Source organism: Trifolium pratense, linkage group LG6 (genome assembly GCF_020283565.1).
Source record: "Trifolium pratense cultivar HEN17-A07 linkage group LG6, ARS_RC_1.1, whole genome shotgun sequence".
NCBI classification, from domain to species: Eukaryota; Viridiplantae; Streptophyta; class Magnoliopsida; order Fabales; family Fabaceae; genus Trifolium; species Trifolium pratense.
In genome coordinates this window covers 38532523-38553901 of record NC_060064.1, presented here as the reverse complement: position 1 = coordinate 38553901, position 21379 = coordinate 38532523, and the positions used below count along the sequence as shown (strand labels likewise).

At 33.5% G+C, this 21379-nt stretch overlaps 1 protein-coding gene and 1 long non-coding RNA gene across 9 annotated transcripts; one reads left to right on the top strand and one right to left on the bottom strand.

The window, feature by feature from the left end:
* Nucleotides 1-4019: 4019 nt before the first annotated feature.
* On the top strand, nucleotides 4020-9930 carry LOC123888555 (F-box protein At4g02760-like). Of its 8 annotated transcripts, none has more exons than XR_006802190.1 (13): nucleotides 4020-4513; nucleotides 5205-5380; nucleotides 5888-6085; nucleotides 6166-6276; nucleotides 6720-6805; nucleotides 6880-7001; nucleotides 8030-8094; nucleotides 8186-8258; nucleotides 8336-8398; nucleotides 8501-8565; nucleotides 8662-8739; nucleotides 8833-9081; nucleotides 9467-9930. XR_006802190.1 is itself a non-coding variant. In XM_045937634.1 (13 exons), exons 1-12 carry the CDS (start codon nucleotides 4163-4165, stop codon nucleotides 9026-9028), a joined length of 1584 nt encoding a protein of 527 aa, XP_045793590.1. In that variant the 5' UTR covers nucleotides 4020-4162; the 3' UTR covers nucleotides 9029-9077; nucleotides 9467-9930. The 8 variants fall into 8 exon arrangements, 4 of the variants coding, with proteins under 4 accessions (XP_045793590.1, XP_045793592.1, XP_045793591.1 ...); XM_045937634.1 differs by having other exon boundaries at nucleotides 8833-9077; XR_006802192.1 differs by having other exon boundaries at nucleotides 4022-4513; nucleotides 8501-8550; nucleotides 8665-8739.
* Nucleotides 9931-13080: 3150 nt separating this feature from the next.
* On the bottom strand, nucleotides 13081-16063 carry LOC123889461. The gene is made up of 2 exons (XR_006802562.1): nucleotides 15518-16063; nucleotides 13081-14524 (listed from the first exon to the last, which is right to left on the bottom strand). It is a non-coding gene; the product is annotated as an uncharacterized LOC123889461 (long non-coding RNA).
* Between the last annotated feature and the right edge of the window lie 5316 nt (nucleotides 16064-21379).

Below are 21379 nucleotides of genomic sequence, written 5' to 3'. Positions count from 1 at the left end.
TTAGAAAAATACAGGTGATAGTTTTAAGGAGAATGTTAACATGTGCATATATGACACATGTTAAGGTAGTAAAAATAGAAATTATGCTTTAGAATTTGTGTATTTTAACTTTTCAAGCATTAAATGTCTTGTATCATTAAATGTTAAATTTCTATATTAAGATACCTTATCATGTGCCCTATGTGCACATGTTAACAAGACCCTAGTTTTAATTTGATAAATAGTAATTAATTTGACTCATCACTACTTTAAGAGCATTTACAATGGAGCATTCCAACTTTGAATACTTAAATGAGTCTTACATTAACACATCACTAATTTATTATTTTTTAATAATAGTACTTAATAGGTACTCAACCCCTCCAATGAAACATTTCTTAAAAAGTTCTAAAATGGGTCTCATCAATAACTCCACATCATTACAATAACTTATTATTTAATTATCTATTTTATAATATAAATTGACTGAATGATAAAATTACAAAATTAGTATGTATCATTTTTTTTATAATTCGAAAAAATAATTAAAAATTGAAATTTAATTTAAAATAATATTGCCAAATTTTAAGAATTACATAATTAAAAAATAATTTAAAATAACATTCCATAATTTTAAAAACAATTAATTTTGTTGATCTTCATGCCCAAAACGTTGCCAAATATACTCGACAAGATCATGTTGAAGATGAGTTCGTCTATCTTGAATTTGTGCTCTTCTTTGAAGGTATGGTGCGAGATTTGAATGAAGACTGTTATGTGTGTCACTTGTTGAAACATCATTGTTGGGGGCTGATCATAAGAATAATTAAAATGACCAATTCAAAAATTGTGCTTTTGTGATGCACAAAAAAAAAAATTTGTGAAACATCATTTTTTTACATGCCAATTCAAAAATTGTTTTTTTGTATAAATATCGATTAATTCAAATTGAATATATAAAATAAAGTGGGTCCCATGAAAAGAATATTTTAATGAAAAATACGGTAGATCAAAGAGGAGAGAGTTCTTATTTTAGAAGTGATACCTATTAGGTACTCAAATGGGTGGTACTCCAATGGTAGTACCTAATAAATACCATAAGTACCTAATAGGTACTACATCATTAGAGATGGTCTAAGATGAACATATCTAGTAGGCTATAAGGGCTTAATTAGTAAAATGGTCCTTAAAGATATTTTTGGTTTCAGATTGATCCCTTAAAGAAAAAAGGTCCGAATATGTCCCTTAAAGAAAAAAAAGGTCCGAATAGGTCCCTTAAAGACATCTCTGTTAATCAGTTTGGTCCCTAAAACATCTCCGTTAATCAGTTTGGTCCTATTCGGACATTTTTTTAGGGACCAAACTGATTAACGGAGATGTCTTTAATGGACCTATTCGGACATTTTTTTCTTTAAGGGACTTATTCGGACCTTTTTTTTCTTTAAGGGACCAATCTGAAATAAAAAATGTCTTTAAGGGACCATTTTAGTAATTAAGCCTATCTAGTATTATCCAAAGAAAACTACTCTCATCTTGATAGTAATTTTGATATATGTCGTCGGATGTTTATTACTAATAATAATTGGAATGTCATTTATGTCAAATGACAAGTAAATCGAGTAACTCGTAAGTTAGCTCAAACAACTCGTTTTAATTTTTAATTTTATAATTATTGTCCCCCTTATATTAAACTTATTTATTATTTGAAATGAAATGAATTAATTTTATTTTTATCAGAAAAAAATATAGAATATTTTTTCAAAAAATTTTTCCTGTAAAAGGAAAAGAATAACTTTTTGTAGCTTTTATAAACTACTACTAAAGAGAGTAGTAAATGTGGAGGCATATCAGGCATCAGCCATGGGATGATACATGTGGTACTAGAAGACAAAGCACAGGCACTGAAAAAGGTAAACATGTACGGAAAGAAATGATGTGGCTCCTATTTAATTTCATATTTATTTTTCACATTTTCAATTCATTCTCTACCTCTCATTTTCTCCTTACTTCAATCTATAAACCAATTTTTACTCTATTTTCAGATTTGTTCATGCGACTAATTTTTAATTTTTTTAATATAATTATAGGATAAATTATCCTTAATTCTTTAAAGTAATTTTGAAAAAACTTTATTTCAATTGTTTAATTTATAATTTTACTATTTTCATCTATTTAATTTAATAACTTTTTTTTAACTTAATTTGTATATAAAGTCATAAAGATAATCTAATTTTTTTTTCTTCATACATTCATTTAATCAAACCACTTCATAATATTAATTTTTAAGGTTGTTTCTAAAATATATTTCTCTGTGAAAAAAAGAACTTATAACGAAAACCAAAAAATGAGTAGAGGGAAATAAATTCCTCTAAAATCATCACGAAACATTAAAAATAAAGAAGACTTGATGGGGGAGATAGGACAAGAGTTTTAGCTTTTGTCTCCCCTAAATGTTTATCAATTTGATTCATTTATTGATATTTATTTACTTCATCCGTCTCATTTTATAAAAGCTATTTTGATTAAATTGCACTATTCAATTATCTTGTTTTGATCATTTTTTTAATAATATATAGATATAAATATTAGGATATAAAATATTGTTTGATTTGTTTTGATGAGTATTTTCAAAATATCAAATTTTTATAATTTTACTAATAGAAAATTAAAGATATTAGTGATCAAAATTGTGCTTTGATATACATGCACTAGTCAAACTAACTCTTATATTTTGAAACGGAATGAGTACTTTTTAACACTTTAAATGCACTAATGGGAAGTGTTAAATGTTATGTGAATAATGTTATCACGCAATTTAAGTGCACGTGATTAATAATCAATTTAAAAACAATGACTATTTAATAAAAAATTGGTAAAGACATAAATTAATTTGACAATTAGTTAAAAAAAATTATAGACTATTTTGATAAAAAGTGAATAAAAACATATACTTATTTGACACCGAGTGAAACATATATTTATTGATGAACTAAATTGAGAGACATTTAATAGCGATAAATATTAATTTGAAATATTAAATGGGACACAAAACTTATTTAAAATTGAGTTACAAAGATACTGATTTAATGATTTATAGTTTTTTTTTATCATTAAATATTTTAATAGCTAAAATTTCACTTATAATATTTTCTCCCTACCTCTCTATCACGTTTCCTCTTCATGGTTGTCCTGCTACCATAGATAGTGTCACGATTCATTATAGGATATAGACATTGAAAATATATACAACAACAACATGTTTCAACAACAGCAACAAACCTTGTTCGTCATTATTTTTTTAAATTGTTTTTTGTTTATTCATTGATTTTTTTTGTTAGAATTTTATTCATTGATTTTTTTATTATATTAATGATTGTTCATTTTTTTAAGGAATGATTAATTTTCATTGATTGATTCATTATTATTTTAGAAGGAATTTATATCGAATTTATTGACTCATTTAAATCTTAAAAGTCTATAAGTACTTCAAAATCTCAAAAGTCTGTGTCATAAAGTCTCACAAATTCTTGTGTTAAGAATCTTGATTGAAAAAGTCATTCAAAAAAGTCTTCTAAAATCTCATAAAATCAATACAATCTCACAAAGTCTTTTAAAATCTTCAAGATTTTTTTTTGCTAAAATTGTCTTGTGAAATCTTAATCCAATACACCTCATAAGATTTTATCATCATAAAAAAGTCTTTTAAAATCCATTGAAATCCTAATTAAATACACCATTGAAATCCTAATTGAATACACCCCCCTTAATTTATTTTTTTATAAGTAAAGTGTTCAAAGTTCAAGTAAGTGAAAACCACTAAATTTGATCTTCAATTTCATCGTAAACAAAAAAGAACAATCCAAGTAAGCGAGTGTGAGACCGAGTTAGGAACTAAGTTAACTCTGTGTTCGACCTTTAACTTCATTGTAAATTTAAAAAGAACGATTCAAATAACTAAATGTAAAATCGAATTACAAACTGAGTTAAACTCACAAGTATCACGGTATAAAAATGGTTTACTAGTAGTAGTTTATTAGTGTGTGATTGAAGTCAAGTAAGTGAGTGTGGAATGTAAAATCAATCATATCAATTCACGAGACAGTAACATGAATATTATTATGATGATGATGATATTATATTCTTCTCATACATAGTTACTTACTCTACTAATAATAATGTATTGATGCGGTTGGTTATGGATACGGTTGAAGAAGAATTTGTTGAGATTCCAATTCCAATTCCATCATCTACTTCTTCATCATCAATGGCGAAAAGACCTTGTCCATCTCAAAACCCTAGAATGGAACTCGAAAATCTCCTCTACCAATTCCTCTCCCTTTCCGATCGTCCTTCTCTCTCTCTCGATCTCTCCTTCGAGAATCTTCTTCAATCAATGCCTCCTGATACCGATCTCATCGATCGCGCTCTCAAAATGGGATCTCTACTTCTTGATGCTGCCAAACACTCCTCACGCAAACGCGCTTCTAATCATAATTCAATTGTTTGGCCTCTCCCTCCTGATCTCACTTTCAAGGTTTATTCCGATTCTCCATTTTTTTTTCCAATTCTACGCTACCTTTACTTTTCATTATCCGTTTTTTTTTTTTTTTTAACTTTCTAATTCGTCGATTTAATCATCATGATTAAGCTTACAATTACATAGATGATTATGCTTTCGATTTACTTTTTCACTGTTAAGCTTTTTCTTTAATATTCTCATCATCCATGTAGTTCATCAACGGTTTTGTTTTTTCTATTTTGATTAATATAATCTGATACTAGTTTTTATGAGTGTTTGATCCAAAAAGATGCTGAGGTATAAATTAAACGAGTTTATCGAGGAATATGCTGTTTTCGTACTTACAGTTTACTTGAATGATGATTGTACTTGTTTGATGGTGCTGAGTGAAATCAAAATTTTCGGTTACATGCTACTAGTACCAGTGATGTCAAATAGAGGCGATATATAGTAACGGACTTTGAACAAATCAACAAATCTTTATTGTTTTAGGATGCGCGGTTTAGGACAAAATGTAGTTGAATAGTGGCTTTAACAATGCAACAGTACTCTAGCGTAACTGAATTTGAGCAAACTGAAATTTTCTGCGATCTGTGGTTGACAATACTTACTAGTACTAGGGGAAACTATTAGTATTACTTAGGTTTTGAATATAGTTTACTCAGAGTGAAATCTCCGGGTACTGATTATGTGTTATGATGTGCAGATCTTCTCGATGCTTGATACTCAGAGTCTGTGCTATGTATCTGCTGCTTGTTCGTTTTTTAGCAAATGTGCTAAAGATCCTTTGTGTTATGAGAATCTTGATTTGACAACACTTGTTCCTAAGGTTAACAATGCAGTAGTTGCTACTATGATTCAGCGAGCTGGAAAGGCACTAAGGTATGCAATTTTGGGTTGTACTGATCCATGTACTTCAATTTTATGTTTAACGTTGCCAAGGACACTTCAAGTAATTGCACAACTGATGATTTTGAAGACATTAATTGGTGATAATGTTAAAATGAATCATCACCTACCAGCCATATCATTTCCTTATCATACTTAACCTTTCCCTGTAAAACTGAATAAGAAAAAAGGAAATTTAGTTGTATCATGATTATTTGTTTTGATTTCCTCATTTCAATACTCACTCATGTTATATGACTTATTACATACGTACTTCTTCCATTAAATTTTGGTTCCTGTCAGAATTTTACGTATAATTAGTGCTATGGTTTCTAGTGTCTTTTACCGTGTAAACATTTTTTATGCTTTCAATATGAAAATCAATTAACTCTTTCTATCAGGAAGGGAAAACTAACTTCCATTTGACTTTGTATTAACTTTTGGTGTGTTTCTTGCCTTATTTTACCCTAACATTAATATGTTTTAATTTTTTTTAATAAGGTCTCTTAAACTTGGTGTTGTCCCTGCTACTGCTTGTTCTCCTGGATTTTGTCAACCAATGGTTTCTACCATCAGAAAGGCTATTGTAGAGGCCCCTAACTTTTCATGGAATGATAAGAGATCTCGCCAAGGGAGAGAGTCATCCGTTCTTACAAGATGCTGTTTAAGCCCTTTAAGTGGGGATGGTGGTGCACCAGGGTACGGTTCTCATGGACTTTGATGTTCAGTACTTTTCCGTGATTATTTTTGAATGGCCTCTAAAAATTGTATTTTTGTAGGGCTCTTTTGAGAAAGTTACACCTGTACAATATTGAGAGAATGGACAGCACATCCCTTTGTGGTGCATTGTCGGCGTGCCCATCTCTCCTTGATCTGGAAATTGTCGGAATGTAAGTTAGTTCACTTCAACTCTCATTCTTTCTTTTCTTTTTCTTATTACTACTTATAAGCATTACCCACCGCTGGTGGCTTATGGATACGAGGATGTCACTTTAAACTTGTTAAACTTAAACATGAAGAAAATGGAACTCTTTCTTGATCTGGAATATGCACTATATTAATTTCCATTGGTTGGTTGGTTTTATTACCATATTTGTTTCCTTTTCCTTTTAAGTTCTTATGTGGATATGCTGTATATGCATACATTTTTTACTTTATTTTAAATTGCATTTTTTAGTTTTTAGTTTAATTTGCAAATGTGATTATTATCGCTTGTAAGCATTTGACGTGTATCTGTATCCTTGTATCCTCATGTTTTTCGCTAGTTTATTTGTTTAGAAAGAGAAGGTTGTTTCTAATGTATTTATTGATGGTAATTTTTTTTAACTTATAGCCATGTTGAACTGAGGCAAACATTAATGTCAGTAAGTGCAAACTGCCACCTGATTGAGCGTTTGTTTTTTGAGTCTTCAAGAACAGGTATGTCATTTTCTCTACTGTACTTTTCTTTGGAGGACACTTAGTATCGTTGCTTATCTATTTTTAATTATCAGGTAGAGATGACAGCTTGAAAGCGCAAACCTGTTCTGAGCTAGTAAACAATTGTCCTAATCTAACTTCTTTATCTCTTCGAGGGTTTAAGCTACATGATTGTAAAGTTCGTATACTGGTTAAGGTTTGTTTTCAGTTTTCATTGTTTGTTTTAAGTTCTCATTTCCTACAGTTTTTCCATTTTGTCATTGTTAGGATTTGATGAACTATGGTAGTGTCTTGTTATGTTGAAAAAACAAGTCCGACATCGGGTAAATAGACTAGGGCTAAAATGTTTACAAGCAAAAGGAGATCTAGTGTCCATTGGTTCAAACTTTTGGACAATGTTAATGTTGGGAGTTTTTACCTATTGAGTATATTTCCTCGGGTTTCAAATATAAACAACAGGAATCACAAGTTTGGCGGTCCAAAATGTAAAATTCAACTAATTGTACTCTACATAATGATATCATTTTAAAAATACCCTCCAATTAATTCGTATTCTATTAATAACCTCTTTTATTTCTATGAATGAAGTCTCTATGAAGGACATTGGAGTATACATTTATTTATTTGATTACACCAATAAAATTAAAAGAGAATACCTGCTATTCTTAACAAGCTAAACAATAAATTTTTGTTACTTGTATTCGAAACCAGAGAGTCTATGTTTCCCTCAATATAAATGTTGATTGTCTACATTTTACTTAAGTTTGTGGAAGCATTTGCAAGGGAAAGGGAGGTGAGTTGCACATGGAGTAAATAATCAAGTGAAGCAAGCTATGCATGAACTTAAATTGGCTTTTGTGCCATTTTTGCACTTTCTGTTGTGAGTTTTAATTTACTGATTTCGTTTCACCTTTGATTAGGTAGTATGCAAATTCAATTGTCTGAATAGTAATTTTGCAATGGTACACACCTGTGTCCGTTTTGTTTTTTCAATGTGACAGTTTTTTCCTAGTTCTACCCCTAAACGAATATTATCTGCACTTCTTTCAAGTCATTATATATTATGACAATGATTAATAGTCAATAGTTAATAACGATAATTTTGTAAAAGTAAAGCATTAATTTCTTTAATGTGTCAAAAAACCTAGGACAATAATTATTTTGAAATGGAGGGAAGTAAAGGCCCATATTTGCACGTTTACTAATTTCAAATTGCATTTGTAGGGATTTCGGAAACTGAAATATGTTGATTTTTCATCATCATATTCAATCACAGGAAATTTCTTAAGGTTAGTGATCTTACACTACTTTGCAAGAGCCTTTCAATTCTATGTCACCTGTGATAGTTGCTTAGAAAAACATAAAACCTTGATTTGTCAGGAACCTTGGAAACTGCAATGGTGGGAATTTGCTCGAGGTCCTAATTCTAAGGGATTGCATGCATCTCAAAGAGGTCGGTTATGATACATTTCTTGTTTCCTTATTTTATTTCCAAACATCTGTCTGAAATGCTACTGATTTCATGTGCAGATGGAAGTTATTAGGTTTTTGACAGCAATTCTTGCAGGAGATTTCAAATTGCTTATGCATCTTGTGGGTACATTGAAACATTTACATTACATTGCTAAAAATGAGAGTAGAATTTCTTCTTGATTCTCAATTTTGATTTCATTTCTCAAACTTGCCATTAAACAGGACATATCCAATAGGGAAGGCCTAGCATGTGAGGCTGACTGGTACCACAGGTGCTACAGCTCTAAGTAATGATTATCATTTATAGATGTGATTCTTTAATTTTCCTAATGACAAGTTGTTTCTTATATATCTAATTACATAATTGGGGTTATATGATGCAGCAGTAATATGCCTATCAAGCAGGTTTTGGAAGCAAGGCCTGATATGCGATTGGTGGCTGAATATCCATCCGAAGGAAGGTTAGATATTTTTACAAATAGGGTGGAAGGTTTTGTTTAAAAAAATTTCATTTTGAAAGTGGCTAATTTTGTTGTTGTCGGATTGTGTTGCAGCTACGCCGAGACATTTGATGCTGAAATGAATAGTGATATAAGTCTGCAATTCAGCAGCCCTACATCAGATGGATCAATTTTTATGAGTACATCTGAAAGCAGCTACAACAGTGACCATGGTAGTGGCAATGAGGAAGGACAAGATGCGGTGATTTATGGGGAAAGTTCAGATGAGGACAACAATATGAACCTGTAACCAATCCTCAATTTATGGCATTAATGGAAAAGGACAACAATCTAGTGAAGTTGGTACCCACTCTTTTTCTATTTACATATGCTTTTTGTGGAAAATGATAAATTTGGTTTATATTTGTTAAAGCATTTAGAAAAATTAGATATATGGTGCCTTTGGGTTGGCCTAGGTTGCAAACTTTTATAGAAGATTGTGAGGGAATAGATATATGGCGTTTTGACCTTTTGGTGAATGCCGTGGCTGACATGTGATAAGTGTGGGCATATAGTAAATCTGTTTGAAATTAGAGATAGGAATGACTTAATTTGATATTTTGATAAAGTTAGGTCCTGAAGCTCGTTTCCTTTCTGATTCAATGTTTGTAAATAGCCATTTCATTAGCTTTGTTCAACTCTTGCGTTTCCTAATAGTTGTTATTTGTGTTTTAAATTTATCCACCAGGGGAGCAGTAGGGTGAAGAAGGATATACCATTCGCCAGGATCGATGTCAACTGTGGACTCTGGATTTTTCAGCTTTTGTTTTGCCCTTCACCAACGCTATTGAGGATTGGAGATTGGTACCAATTTTGTTATTGGCCTTTGTTTCCATATTTGCAGAATGTAAATATATGGCCGCACCATCCCGGTCTACCCCTAAAAAGAGAGGTGGTTTTTCCTGAGCATCATCAATCCATATATAACATGGGAGTTTTTGTTCTCTCTCTATCTCCCACTCCCTTTGATACTAGGCACTAGCTATCTAAGAAGCAAAATAAAATTAATAAACAATTATCTGTTTACATTATTATTATTATTATGACCGAGCATGGCATGACATTTATTTCGAACAAAAGAAATGTGGACAATTTTTTTAAGGTATAATTGGTGGGTAATGAAATTTTGATCATGATCTCATGAATTACTCATTTCTTTTTTTTTTGGTTACAAGAATTACTCATTTCTTCCTATGTTTAATTTCAACTGCCTGAAAGCCAACTGATGAGAGAGAAGCTCTTCCCTCTCTCTAGAAATTAGGGTTTCTTGGTTCTCACTTCCTCAATGGTTGTGAGCCGCCACTTCCACTCTTGTAGGGATCTCTCCTTTGCCATCAGAGCTCCTCCTCTCCGAAATGGAGTTTGTCCCCTCCCCTGTGGAGGTTCTTCTCCCATGAATGTGGGTTTTTCTTCTTTCTTCTTTATCCCTGTTAACTCTACATCTCCATCGTTTCTTTTTCATGTTCCACCACCAATTTCCATCGTGGTTTCTCTTCTCTCTGTCAACGAGCACGCTGTTGTGCTCTCAAATCTGAATCTAACTTTCCTAACCAACCATTTTGAGCTCTATGGCCATGGAAGAAGACCCCCACCGGAGCCACCACCACCAGAAGATGCAGAAGGTCTGAGATTATGGGTTTGTGGGTCATTTATTTTTGTTGTGTTGTACTGTTTTTATGTGTTTTGTATTGTGTGTTTAAGTTTAGTTTATTTTAAGTATGCTCTCAAGGTGTTTGAGGTAAGGCCCCAAAGATGTGTGGATGTTAAGACAATTGTTTTGAGTATGGATCTAATAGTGGTTGTTGCAAACAAGTCTCTCTTCCTCTTCACTCAACAGATGGATCATTCACGTGTGGTGAGTTTACCCGATTTCGAGAACCCGTATCGTCGATCTGCGCGTCCACAAGCCAAAGAAATGATCCGTAATTGGATAGATTTAAAGACTGTGGTTCCTCAACCCACTTATCACTTGTGGAAGAAATTTGCTTGGGTGATTGGATTAAGTTATTTGTTTGGTCATGCATTGTTGGTTTCTATTTTCTCAAAGCTTTTTGATGCTCAAGTCTTGGTTGGCTTAATTGTTTGTGTTGTTTTTCAATTGTGGTTGGGGAATGTCCTAACACAATGTGTCTCTCTTTGTTTGTATTTTATTTATATTATCTAATGCAAATGTTTTTTCCTGTAAAAAAAAAAAAAAATTTCAACTGCCTGAAGAAATGTTACTTATTATCTATCTAGCATGGTCCGTCGTTAATTGCGAATAGGCTATTTTTTTCTTCTAGCAATCAACAAATGAACTAATTACTTCTAGTTGCTACACGATAGAAAAATAAGCAACACCATAACCAAACGTGCAAAACCTGGTTTAATATAATCAAGTAATAGCAGGTGTGTCAAAAAAAAAAAAAGTAATAGCAGGTGAAATCTTTCCCAAAGTTGACCATCATATGGGTATGACCAATATTCGACCTTGAATGTGATGTGAAGTTTTTGTTCAACATATAGGCGATTGAATTAAAAAGAATATTATTTTTTTTGGTGAATAAAAAGAATAATTTTTGTGCTTAAACAAATACTCATCATCCAGCACCAGTATCAGACTATCAGTCATAGTTTTGATAGATTCACTTGTAAACAAAATACTCACTATCCAGCACCAATAAAAGGTATGAATATGATTGGCAACCTAAAAGGATGTATAATGATTATTCGTTGTTTTATTGAGTTCAAGTAGTAACAATTGACATTCACTCAAACAACCAAAGTAACAATTGAAATTAAAGGGTATATTGAATTGAATTTTTAAAAAAGACTACTTTTTGTATAAAAATATCTTTTCGATTTTAATAGCTTTATAAATTACATCATAATTTTAAATTAATAGATTTATGAGTTCCAATAATTTTATATGTATGGTTTTAACAAATATTCATAATTACAAGAGTTGATGAACAAATAATAACGAAAAACAATATGATTTGGATAACAAAATTTAATATATTTGTATCCAACATTGAAAAGTTAAAACTATATGGCAATCCTTGATAATTTTTCTAAAAAATGCATGACAACAACTAATAACTTATTTTTAATTTGAGTATCATGACTATGATACGCACCGTCTTGTTATAAGTTTATAACACATTTTTAACATAGATTATAGAACAAATTATGAAATAGAGTTTAAAAATTAAACTTATTTAAAATCACAAGCTATTAAAAAATATTGACCTAACTATATATTATATACAATCCTTACAAAATGAATAAAATAATATAGAGTGCTAAAAAGTAATTATATCATAACAAAAAAATAAATGTTATTTTATATTTAAATAGATAAGATGAATATTGAGTTTTATAAATCATTCTTACTTTTTTTTTTGTCAAGTAACAGTGACAGAGTCTCATTTTTTAAGGTGAATAAGTGGGTGTACTAGAATTCGAACTTCAGTCCTTGCATATTACAAACAATATCCGTACAAATTGAGTCATGATAATAGGAACGCCTACTCATTTTTAAAAAGTGAACAAATAGATTATTTTGGTTTTTAGATGTCTTCCTAGTGACAAAGAAAGACTCTATTTGGCGGTCGTTAGAGGCAAAATATGGCTAGATATTCTTACAGAGAAATGCACTCACTTTTATTTGGAGCTTTTTTTGACGTCCGATGTACTTCTCGCACGTCTTTTTAGTTTCTTATTTTATCCTTACGCTACTTAAATAACGTACGTTACAAAAATGAGAAATTTGAGAAAAAAAACACCTCTAGCATGAAATTTTCAAGATTTTACATGTCCGCCACTTAAGTAGCAGACATTGTAAAAATGAGAAATTTGAAAAGAAAAAAAAATCTCTAACATGAAATTTTAAAAATTATACATGTTTGCTACTTAAATATCAGAAGGGACGTTTTTCAAGATTGCACAAGAAAACTCGGGGGCCAAGAGAAATTCTCCTTTTATTTAAGGGAGGAGAGAGTGGGTTAAATGAGAGAGCTGGACAGACAAGAGAGGTAAATTATAAAAAATAAAATAAAAATGAGAGTAGATATAAAATGAGTAGAAATGAGGGAGCTGAAGAATGAGAGGAGAGAAAGGAGAGTGTTATTTAAGCCTCAGCATTTAAAAAACATTGAAAATTCTTTTTTTTTTTTTTTTTAAACAAACAAGCTTAATGCCTATACAAGGCTATACAAGGAGGAATTACATGGAAATAATGGTGAGTAGTATATGAAACAGCACCCTCACAAGAGAGTGGGCAATCATATTCGCTTGTCTCGTACAAACTTTACCTCAAAGTTGGACAATAAGAGTAAATTATTCTTAATACTAGTAATAAGAGAACCAAACTCTGTTTCTTCCGTGTAATTAAAAGCAATGGCATTAAATAAAACTTGACAATCACCTTCAAAGATAACAAAGTTCCACCCATGATGAATATGTATCGCCTCCAGCATTGCCATACCTTCTCCTTTCACTGTCGAAAACCGTGAGTTAAATTGGCTGGTCTGTGCACGTTGAAATTCTTCGTTGCTGTTCCAAATGCAGCAAATGACTGTAGTAATTCCTCGGCTTTCAAAATATCCCGCATCAACTTACATTTGATCCATCCGTCTTGAGGTTTCACCCATGTTTGCATCAATAGTTTGTTGCGTGTTCTGCTGGTTGTGGAATTGCAGTCTATTAGCATCAAACCATGTTTGCCACGTCTGAAACGCATTGAAGCTAACTTGCTCCCGCATCAACTTCACATTATTCCATCAACTTCAAATTATTCCAAACCGCGTCATTTCTGTTCTGCCAAATGCTCCATATGAGAGCTGCAACTCGGCCAGCTGTGTTTGAATCTTCAAGGCTGCATATATTAGATAATAGTCTGCTGCATTATGGTAATTTAATAGTCTGTTGGTAATTATATGAGCAAGACCAGCTGCTGCCCAACTAAGAAAAACATGTGAACATGTAAAAAAGGCATGGTAAATCATCTTCCATATGCTCATTGCTTAACAGACAATATGGTGTACAATCAACATGGCATTGTAACAATCTAACAAGTGTAGGAATACAATCACGGCACACCCTCCACAGCACATGGCGTGCCTTTGGAGGAGCCTTCACGGTCCACGGTTGACGCCAATTCTTGTGCCGTCCCTTCCTCCTACTTCCATAAAAGTTCATGAGCATACGGTACCCCTCCCTAACCGAGTACCTACCATCTTGATTCCCATCCCATGTCAATTTATCATCCGTGACTGATTGGAAGACTGGTATCAAAAATATATTATTTGCTGCATCACTAAATACTAAAGAAAGTATTTTATGTGTGTCCCATCTCATGTAATGTCATGAAACTTTTTATTAATAAAAAGCCACCAAAAGGTCCAACAGAATTGATTTTAGAAAACAATCCATTTAAATTATTATATATATTTTTAAAAAATACTATTTGTTCGACTGGTTTAAAAAATCTCTATTAACATAATTAAATACCATAAGACTTTTTTTGATTATCACATAATTTTTTTTATTGAATATCACAGTAATTTTTATTATATAAATTCTTTTACAATAGACCTTTTATATTTTTGCACCATCGCACCATAAACCTCCTGATTTACCTTGTTTTCATTTAGTAATTTATTTTCCTTCTTTTGAGCCTTGGCTCGGGTGTGCAACTAACTCACGTCGCACACCATGCAATATCAACCATAACCTTTGATGGAACAACTCTATAGGACATTATCTGTTAGCAATAGAAATGCAAAGTCATCAGTTAGTAACTGTAAAAAGAGTGTATGATGTGTGTTCAAAATAAAAACAGCTTGCATTCAAACTTGAAACAGGGAATTCTCTTAATGCATTTTCATCCCATATTATGAATTACCAATCTAACCAAATGTAACATGTATTATTTCCTACATTATCTTTCTAGTGTATAACAATACAAACTTACACAGGCAAATATTGCATTACTTTCTACATTATCTTTCTAGTGTAAATAGTCATCACATGCATTGTAAAATCCTCATTAACTAAGCTTGCCAAAACCTTCCCTTTAGATCTTATAAACAGGTCAATATTCCAAACTTTAGCTATACTTGAATTATGTAATTTTCTTAACCAATAGAAGCTGAAAATAAGTTCAGAAAATAATACACTTTTTCAGCCATACAGTGTGTAGACCAGATAATACAACAAATCAATTTCCAGCATATACAATAACTTGATAGTCAAAATCACATATAGTCCAATACACTATCTCCGTCCTTGTTGAAACTAAACCATTATTCAAACCCAATATACACTATCTCCGTCCTTGTTGAAACTAACCATTATTATTGAGAAAGTTGATGTATTCCAGAAGAAAGGACTGCTATAACCTAAAAGAGACTATTCTCTCCCTACCCAACATCGAAGATTGTAATTGAAAATGATCCATAATGCTTTCACCCTAGTATGCCTCTCCCTATATCTTTGTCACCTTCCCTAACTAATTAGCCATGGCAGCAATTGCAATTATTTTTCTACTCTGCCCAATAGTTGGGCTAAGGCAGATAGGAACAAATTGGAGTATGCATCTATTGAAACCGTTTTACAAAAAGAAATATTAACACAAACAGTAGAATACAAAGATAATCATGGAAGAAAACTAATACAGAAACCAAAACACTATAGGAAGAGAATGAACAAAATAGTAAATAAATGAAAAGGACAATAAACTGGAGAAAGAACATACTGTTTTTTATGTTGATTCGGGAAAATAGTTCTGCTACTGACCTACTATGCCCAATAAGATTCAAATTATTGCCGCCAACCGTCTTCATCTTCAGCAACTGATTAAATCCCCATTGAATACGTTCATTCCATATCTGATGAAAGGCTCTGATTTGGCAAATGTGGTACTGCAGAACTTTGGTAAAAACAAGATGGACCAGAGTTATAATTATTGATCAGCGCCGTAAACTTTCTATTTCAAACTTGTAAACCTTGAACAAAATAGTATTCCAAATTTCCAGTGTAATACGACTGTTCAAAAACTTGACGGCTTTTCCTTTTGACAGGAACACTGTCGTGTATAATATAGTAACCACAAATTACATTGTTACAGATAAGACTTCCTTCCATGGGCATCCAAACAAAAGTAATCATCCTTTCGATATCCATTCATACAGGAAATTTATCGGTTCCAATTATATTGGTTGAATAATCACTATAGAAAGGAAGATTATAAAACCGAACCAATGTTCGTAATTCTATTTAATTGATCGTGATATAAAAGTTATTGTTATTTTTCGGTTTTGAAAATCGTTTTTGAAAATAATAGCAACTGTGAATTTATCGGCCGAGTCGCGGTTCGATACGCTCTCTTTAAGACGTTTCACGGCACTACCCAAATTGTGCAAGGTAGACTATCAACCGTGAAGTCCCCAGGATAAAACAGCCAATTCAAGCGAAATACCGTTAACTACTGCACAGTAGAAAACAGCCAGAAAACACCTCCGATGGTTACTACGAACCAGTCTAGATTGATATGCAAATATCAATTCGAAGTGGTAAACCACTTTCTCTGAAACAACAAGAAAAAATAATTTGAAGTAAGAATATTGAGAGAGAGAAGAGAGAGTTGCAGTTTTTTTAACGTGAAAATAAATTGTGAGAACTGATGTGTATTTATAGGGAAAGAATGCAACTGATGTGGAGCAAGAAGTGGGAGAGAATCAGGGCCAGCACATCAAAAACGTGGCCATGATTTTAGGAATCTCAGTTATGACTGAGTTCAAATTAATAACGGTCATAATTCCGTTTGACTTGACATTAAGCACAAAAAACATGTGCGTTTTTGTTGAACCGGTCACACTTAGTGAAAATTAATTATTAATTAATTTTTTCACTTCTGAGTATTAAAAAAATTAAGATATCACCAAGCCCAGGCCCGGCCCGAACCGAGCCGGCCGGACGGCGGCGGCGGCGCGCGTGTGATATTCGACATTGTGTGCGGTCTCCCTTTCTTACAAAAGTGGGTACCCCAAGGGCACACCCTTGGTTGCCACTTTGTGGTATATAAACACTACTAAAGGTAGTGACCCATCCAATGTGGGACTTAAAAGTGAACTTTTTCAAATTCACACCTTTAGTTCTTTCACTTGTGTTTACATCTATGCCAAGTTCATCATACAAGTAGCTAAGTTGCTATCTTGTTCAACAATGTTCCAACAATCCCCCACTTGAATTTAAAAAAGTTGTTTCAGAAGTAACGATAAACGTTTCTTTAAGATTATGCATAAGCAAAGGTGACGCTTGTCTTGAACCTTTACATAGCGAGTAAGAGCCCGATTTAACAAGAGTGACGCTTGTCTTGAACTCTATCTCAGATTTTTCTCAAACCCGCACATAACCTTTTCCTAAGGTGTTTTCTCAGCCCGTGCATTTCTGGCCCTGCACGTATATCCCAGTTTCATGAACGTTCTAGGAGTTCGCCCCATAAACTCCATAGGAACCGGCCTCAGTTCCACATTCATATAGGTGAGTCTATCTAAAGTACCCCTGAAGTGTGGTACTCCTCTGACACAGAGTATAGATTTCATTAAGAGTTTTATTAACTCATCCTTTTTCACTTCAGGATACATGCTTCTTATACTTGCATGTTCATTCCCTATTACTCATGACTTGTTGTTTACCCATTGAAACCTAATTCTTGGGATCTCCAGTCTTTTAGGTTGGGTTACCATCATAAGTAATTCACAGTAGGCATTAGTCCCATCTTAACAGATGTATTGTAGACTTTCTCTCTAGCTAGTCCTTTCGTCAAAGGATCGGCTAAGTTATCATCAGTGCGTACATGATCCACTCTAACAGCACCTTTAGTGAGCAAGTCTCTCACGGTGCTGTGCTTTCGTCTTATTTGACGTCTTTTACCGTTGTAATAACGGTTCTCAATTTTTGCGATAGCCGCGGTACTATCACAATGGATCAACACAGCTGGCATTGGCTTTTCCCATAGGGGAATCTCGGATAGCAAGCATCTCAACCAGCTTGCTTCTTCACTAGCAGTTGCTAGTGCTATCATCTCAGACTCCATAGTGGACTGTGCCAAGATGGTCTGTTTCTTAGACTTCCATGATACAGCTCCTCCGGCTATACTAAAAATGAAGCCACTCGTTGCTTTGGAATCATCTGACAAGGTGTTCCAATCAGCATCACTATACCCTTCAAGTACAGCAGGAAATCTCAGATAATGTAATCCGAGGTTCATGGTCTTTTTAAGATATCCCATGACTCTATTTATAGCTTCCCAGTGCTCATTACCAGGTCTACTGGTAAACCGGCAAAGCTGTCCCACGGCATATGCAATGTCGGGTCTAGTGCAATCAGTGACATATCTAAGACTGCCAATGACGCTCGCATACTCAGACTGTCTAATACTATCACCAGTGTTCTTAAATAATTTCACACTGGCGTCACAAGGAGTATTCGCAGTTTTACAGTCGAAGTATCCATATTTCTTTAAAACCTTTTCCACATAGTGAGATTGGTCTAAGGAAATCCCTTTTTCAGAACGAGTGATTTTTATTCCTAGAATCACACTCGCTTCACCAAGGTCTTTCATATCAAAGTTGTTGCACAACAGTGATTTCCCAGCATTTACAGCAGAAAGGTTTGATCCAAAGATGAGCATGTCGTCCACATAGAGACATATCATAGTGCAAATGTTGTTATCTGACTTGTAATAAATACATTTGTCACTTTCGTTGAGTTTAAACCCATTTGATACCATTAAATTATCAAACTTTTCATGCCATTGCTTCGGTGCTTGCTTGAGACCATAAAGAGATTTTTCTAATTTACAGACCTTAGTTTCTTGGCCATGTACTACAAACCCTTCAGGTTGTTCCATATAGATTTCTTCTTCCAAGTCACCATTTAAAAAAGCAGTTTTAACATCCATTTGATGTACTTCTAAGTTATAAATCGCAGCAATTGAAATAAGTACTCGAATGGATGTAATTCTCGTGACAGGAGAAAAAGTGTCGAAGAAATCTATATTTTCTCTTTGTCTAAAACCCTTGGCTACAAGGCGAGCCTTGTATTTATCAACAGTACCATCAGGTTTTAGTTTCTTTTTCAAAATCCATTTACAACCAATCGGTTTGCAGCCTGGTGGCAAGTCTACTAAGTGCCATGTCTTGTTGGATTCAAGAGAATCCATCTCATCATTTATAGCTTCTTGCCAAAGATCAGCATCCATCGATGACAAGGCTTCTTGAAGATTTGTAGGATCTTCATCTAATGTATAGGCCGCATAGTCTGGCCCATAATCTTTAGCAACTCTTACTCGTTTACTCCTTCGGAGTTCTGTTTCTACTTCATCATTGCTATCCATATTTGGTATCACAGGAATGTGATTCTGTTTAGGAATATTACTCTGTTCGGTGCCCCCACTATTTCTCGATTTGAAGGGAAATTTATTTTCATAGAAATCTGCGTCAACAGATTCTATGACCACTTTTGCATTCAGGTCGTAAAACCTATATGCTTTACTGTTTGCAGCATAACCAATGAATACACATTCATAGGCTCTACTAGCAAGTTTAACTCGCTTCGGATCCGGAATACGGACATATGCTAGACATCCCCAAGTTCTCAAATAAGACAAGTTTGGTTGCCTTTTCTTTAATGTCTCATATGGAGAGATCATTTCTTTAGACTTGGGAACTCTATTCAATACAAAGCAAACAGTCAAAATAATTTCCCCCCACCAATGGGCAGCGGCACCAGAGTTCAACATAATAGCAACGACAAGTTCAGTAAGAGTCCTATTCTTTCTTTCTGCTTTACCATTCATTTCAGGGGAATATGGTGCAGTCGTTTCATGTATAATTCCATGTTGTTTATAAAATTCATTAAATAAACTAGAATTATATTCAGTTCCCCTATCACTTCGAAATCTTTTGATTTTCGTATTAAATTGATTTTCAACTTCGTTAACAAACACTTTAAACATATCAAATGCATCACTTTTATTCTTCATTAAATAAACAAATGTATAATCAGAACAGTCATCTATAAAAGTGATAAAATAGCGTTTGTTATTTCTAGTTAAAGTTCCATCTAATTCACATATATCAGAATGTATAAGTTCCATAGGTTCAGATTGTCTAATTACTGATTTATGTGAGCTTTTAGTAATTTTAGCTTGACTGCAAAATTGACATTTTTCTACATTATCAAAATTTAATTTTGGAATTAATCCTAAGTGACTTAAATTTGAAATAGAGCGAATATTAACATGACATAGTCTAGAATGCCAAACATTTAAATCACACAAGGAATAAACGGAAGTAGAAATTTTATTCAAATTCAAATCAACATTCAATTTAAACATGCCATCAGTGGCGTACCCTTTCCCAATAAAAGTACCATTCTTAGTGATGGTATACAAGTCTGCCCCAATAGTCTGACTAAACCCAGCCTTATTCAAAAGAAAACCAGAAACAAGATTCTTTTTCATCTCAGGTACATGTAAAACTTCTTTCAGAATCAGAGTCTTTCCTGAGGTGAAATTCAGCTGAACTTCTCCAACACCAGCAACATCAGAAGTGTGGGCATTGCCCATCTGCACTTTCTTGTTCTCAGCACTCGTGTATGTTTTAAACATAGCACGTTCATAACAGACATGGCGAGTGGCGCCAGTATCTATCCACCATCCATCAGTTACACCGACCATATTGATTTCGGTGATCATAGCAGTATATGCTTCATCAGTAGCATTTACCTGAGCATTCAAAGCAGCAGGTCTAGGCCTTTTCTTGCCTCTACATTTTCTTGCTACATGACCTGGTTTCCAGCAATTGAAACAGAGGAATTCACCAGATTCATTCACAGGAGGTGGTGGAGGCTGTTGCTGCCTTACAGATGGGGCCCTAGGTGGGTTCCCATTCTTAATCCGGTTTTGATTGCGGTTCTGATTCTTAAGAGGTTTGCCCGTAGGCTTCAGAGCCGCACCGAATTTCTTTTTGTTGTTGGAGACAACGAGAATTTTTTCTTCTTCTTTCTGATCTTGTTTTCGAGCCTCTTCTTCAATGCGAAGACGAGTAATCAGACTCTCGATGGAAAATTCTTTTGTTTTATGACGAAGCTGATTTTTAAAATCTTTCCAACCAGGGGGCAGCTTGTCTATTATCACAGCAATCTGAAATTGTTCATCTAAAGGCATACCTTCTGTTATTATCTCATGAGCTATTTTCTGGAGTTCATGAGACTGCACCTCTACAGACCTTTCATCCACCATCTGGTACTTCAGGTACCGACTCACAGCATATTTTTTCACACCAGCCTCTTCAGTATCATATTTCTTTGACAATGCTTCCCAAACATCACGAGCAGTACTGTATGTTCTATAGTAATCATACAGGTCATCTTCCAGTCCATTAATTATGTAGTTTTTGCAAACATAATCATGACTGATCCAAATTTGTTTTTCCTTTTCAGCTTGCAAAGCCTGGGCTCTTATCTGGTCTGTGTCACTATCTTTTTCACCAGACACAGATTTTTCACCGTTGGTAACCGTTTGGTCCTTTGTTCCTGAACCAGAAGCAGC

Coding starts and splice junctions, on each gene's coding strand:
- LOC123888555 (XM_045937634.1), top strand. CDS start 4,163: ATGCGGTTGGTTATGGATACGGTTGAAGAAGAATTTGTTGAGATTCCA. Junction 4,514..5,204: donor CTCCTGATCTCACTTTCAAG/GTTTATTCCGAT, acceptor TATGATGTGCAG/ATCTTCTCGATGCTTGATAC. Junction 8,259..8,335: donor ATTGCATGCATCTCAAAGAG/GTCGGTTATGAT, acceptor TTTCATGTGCAG/ATGGAAGTTATTAGGTTTTT.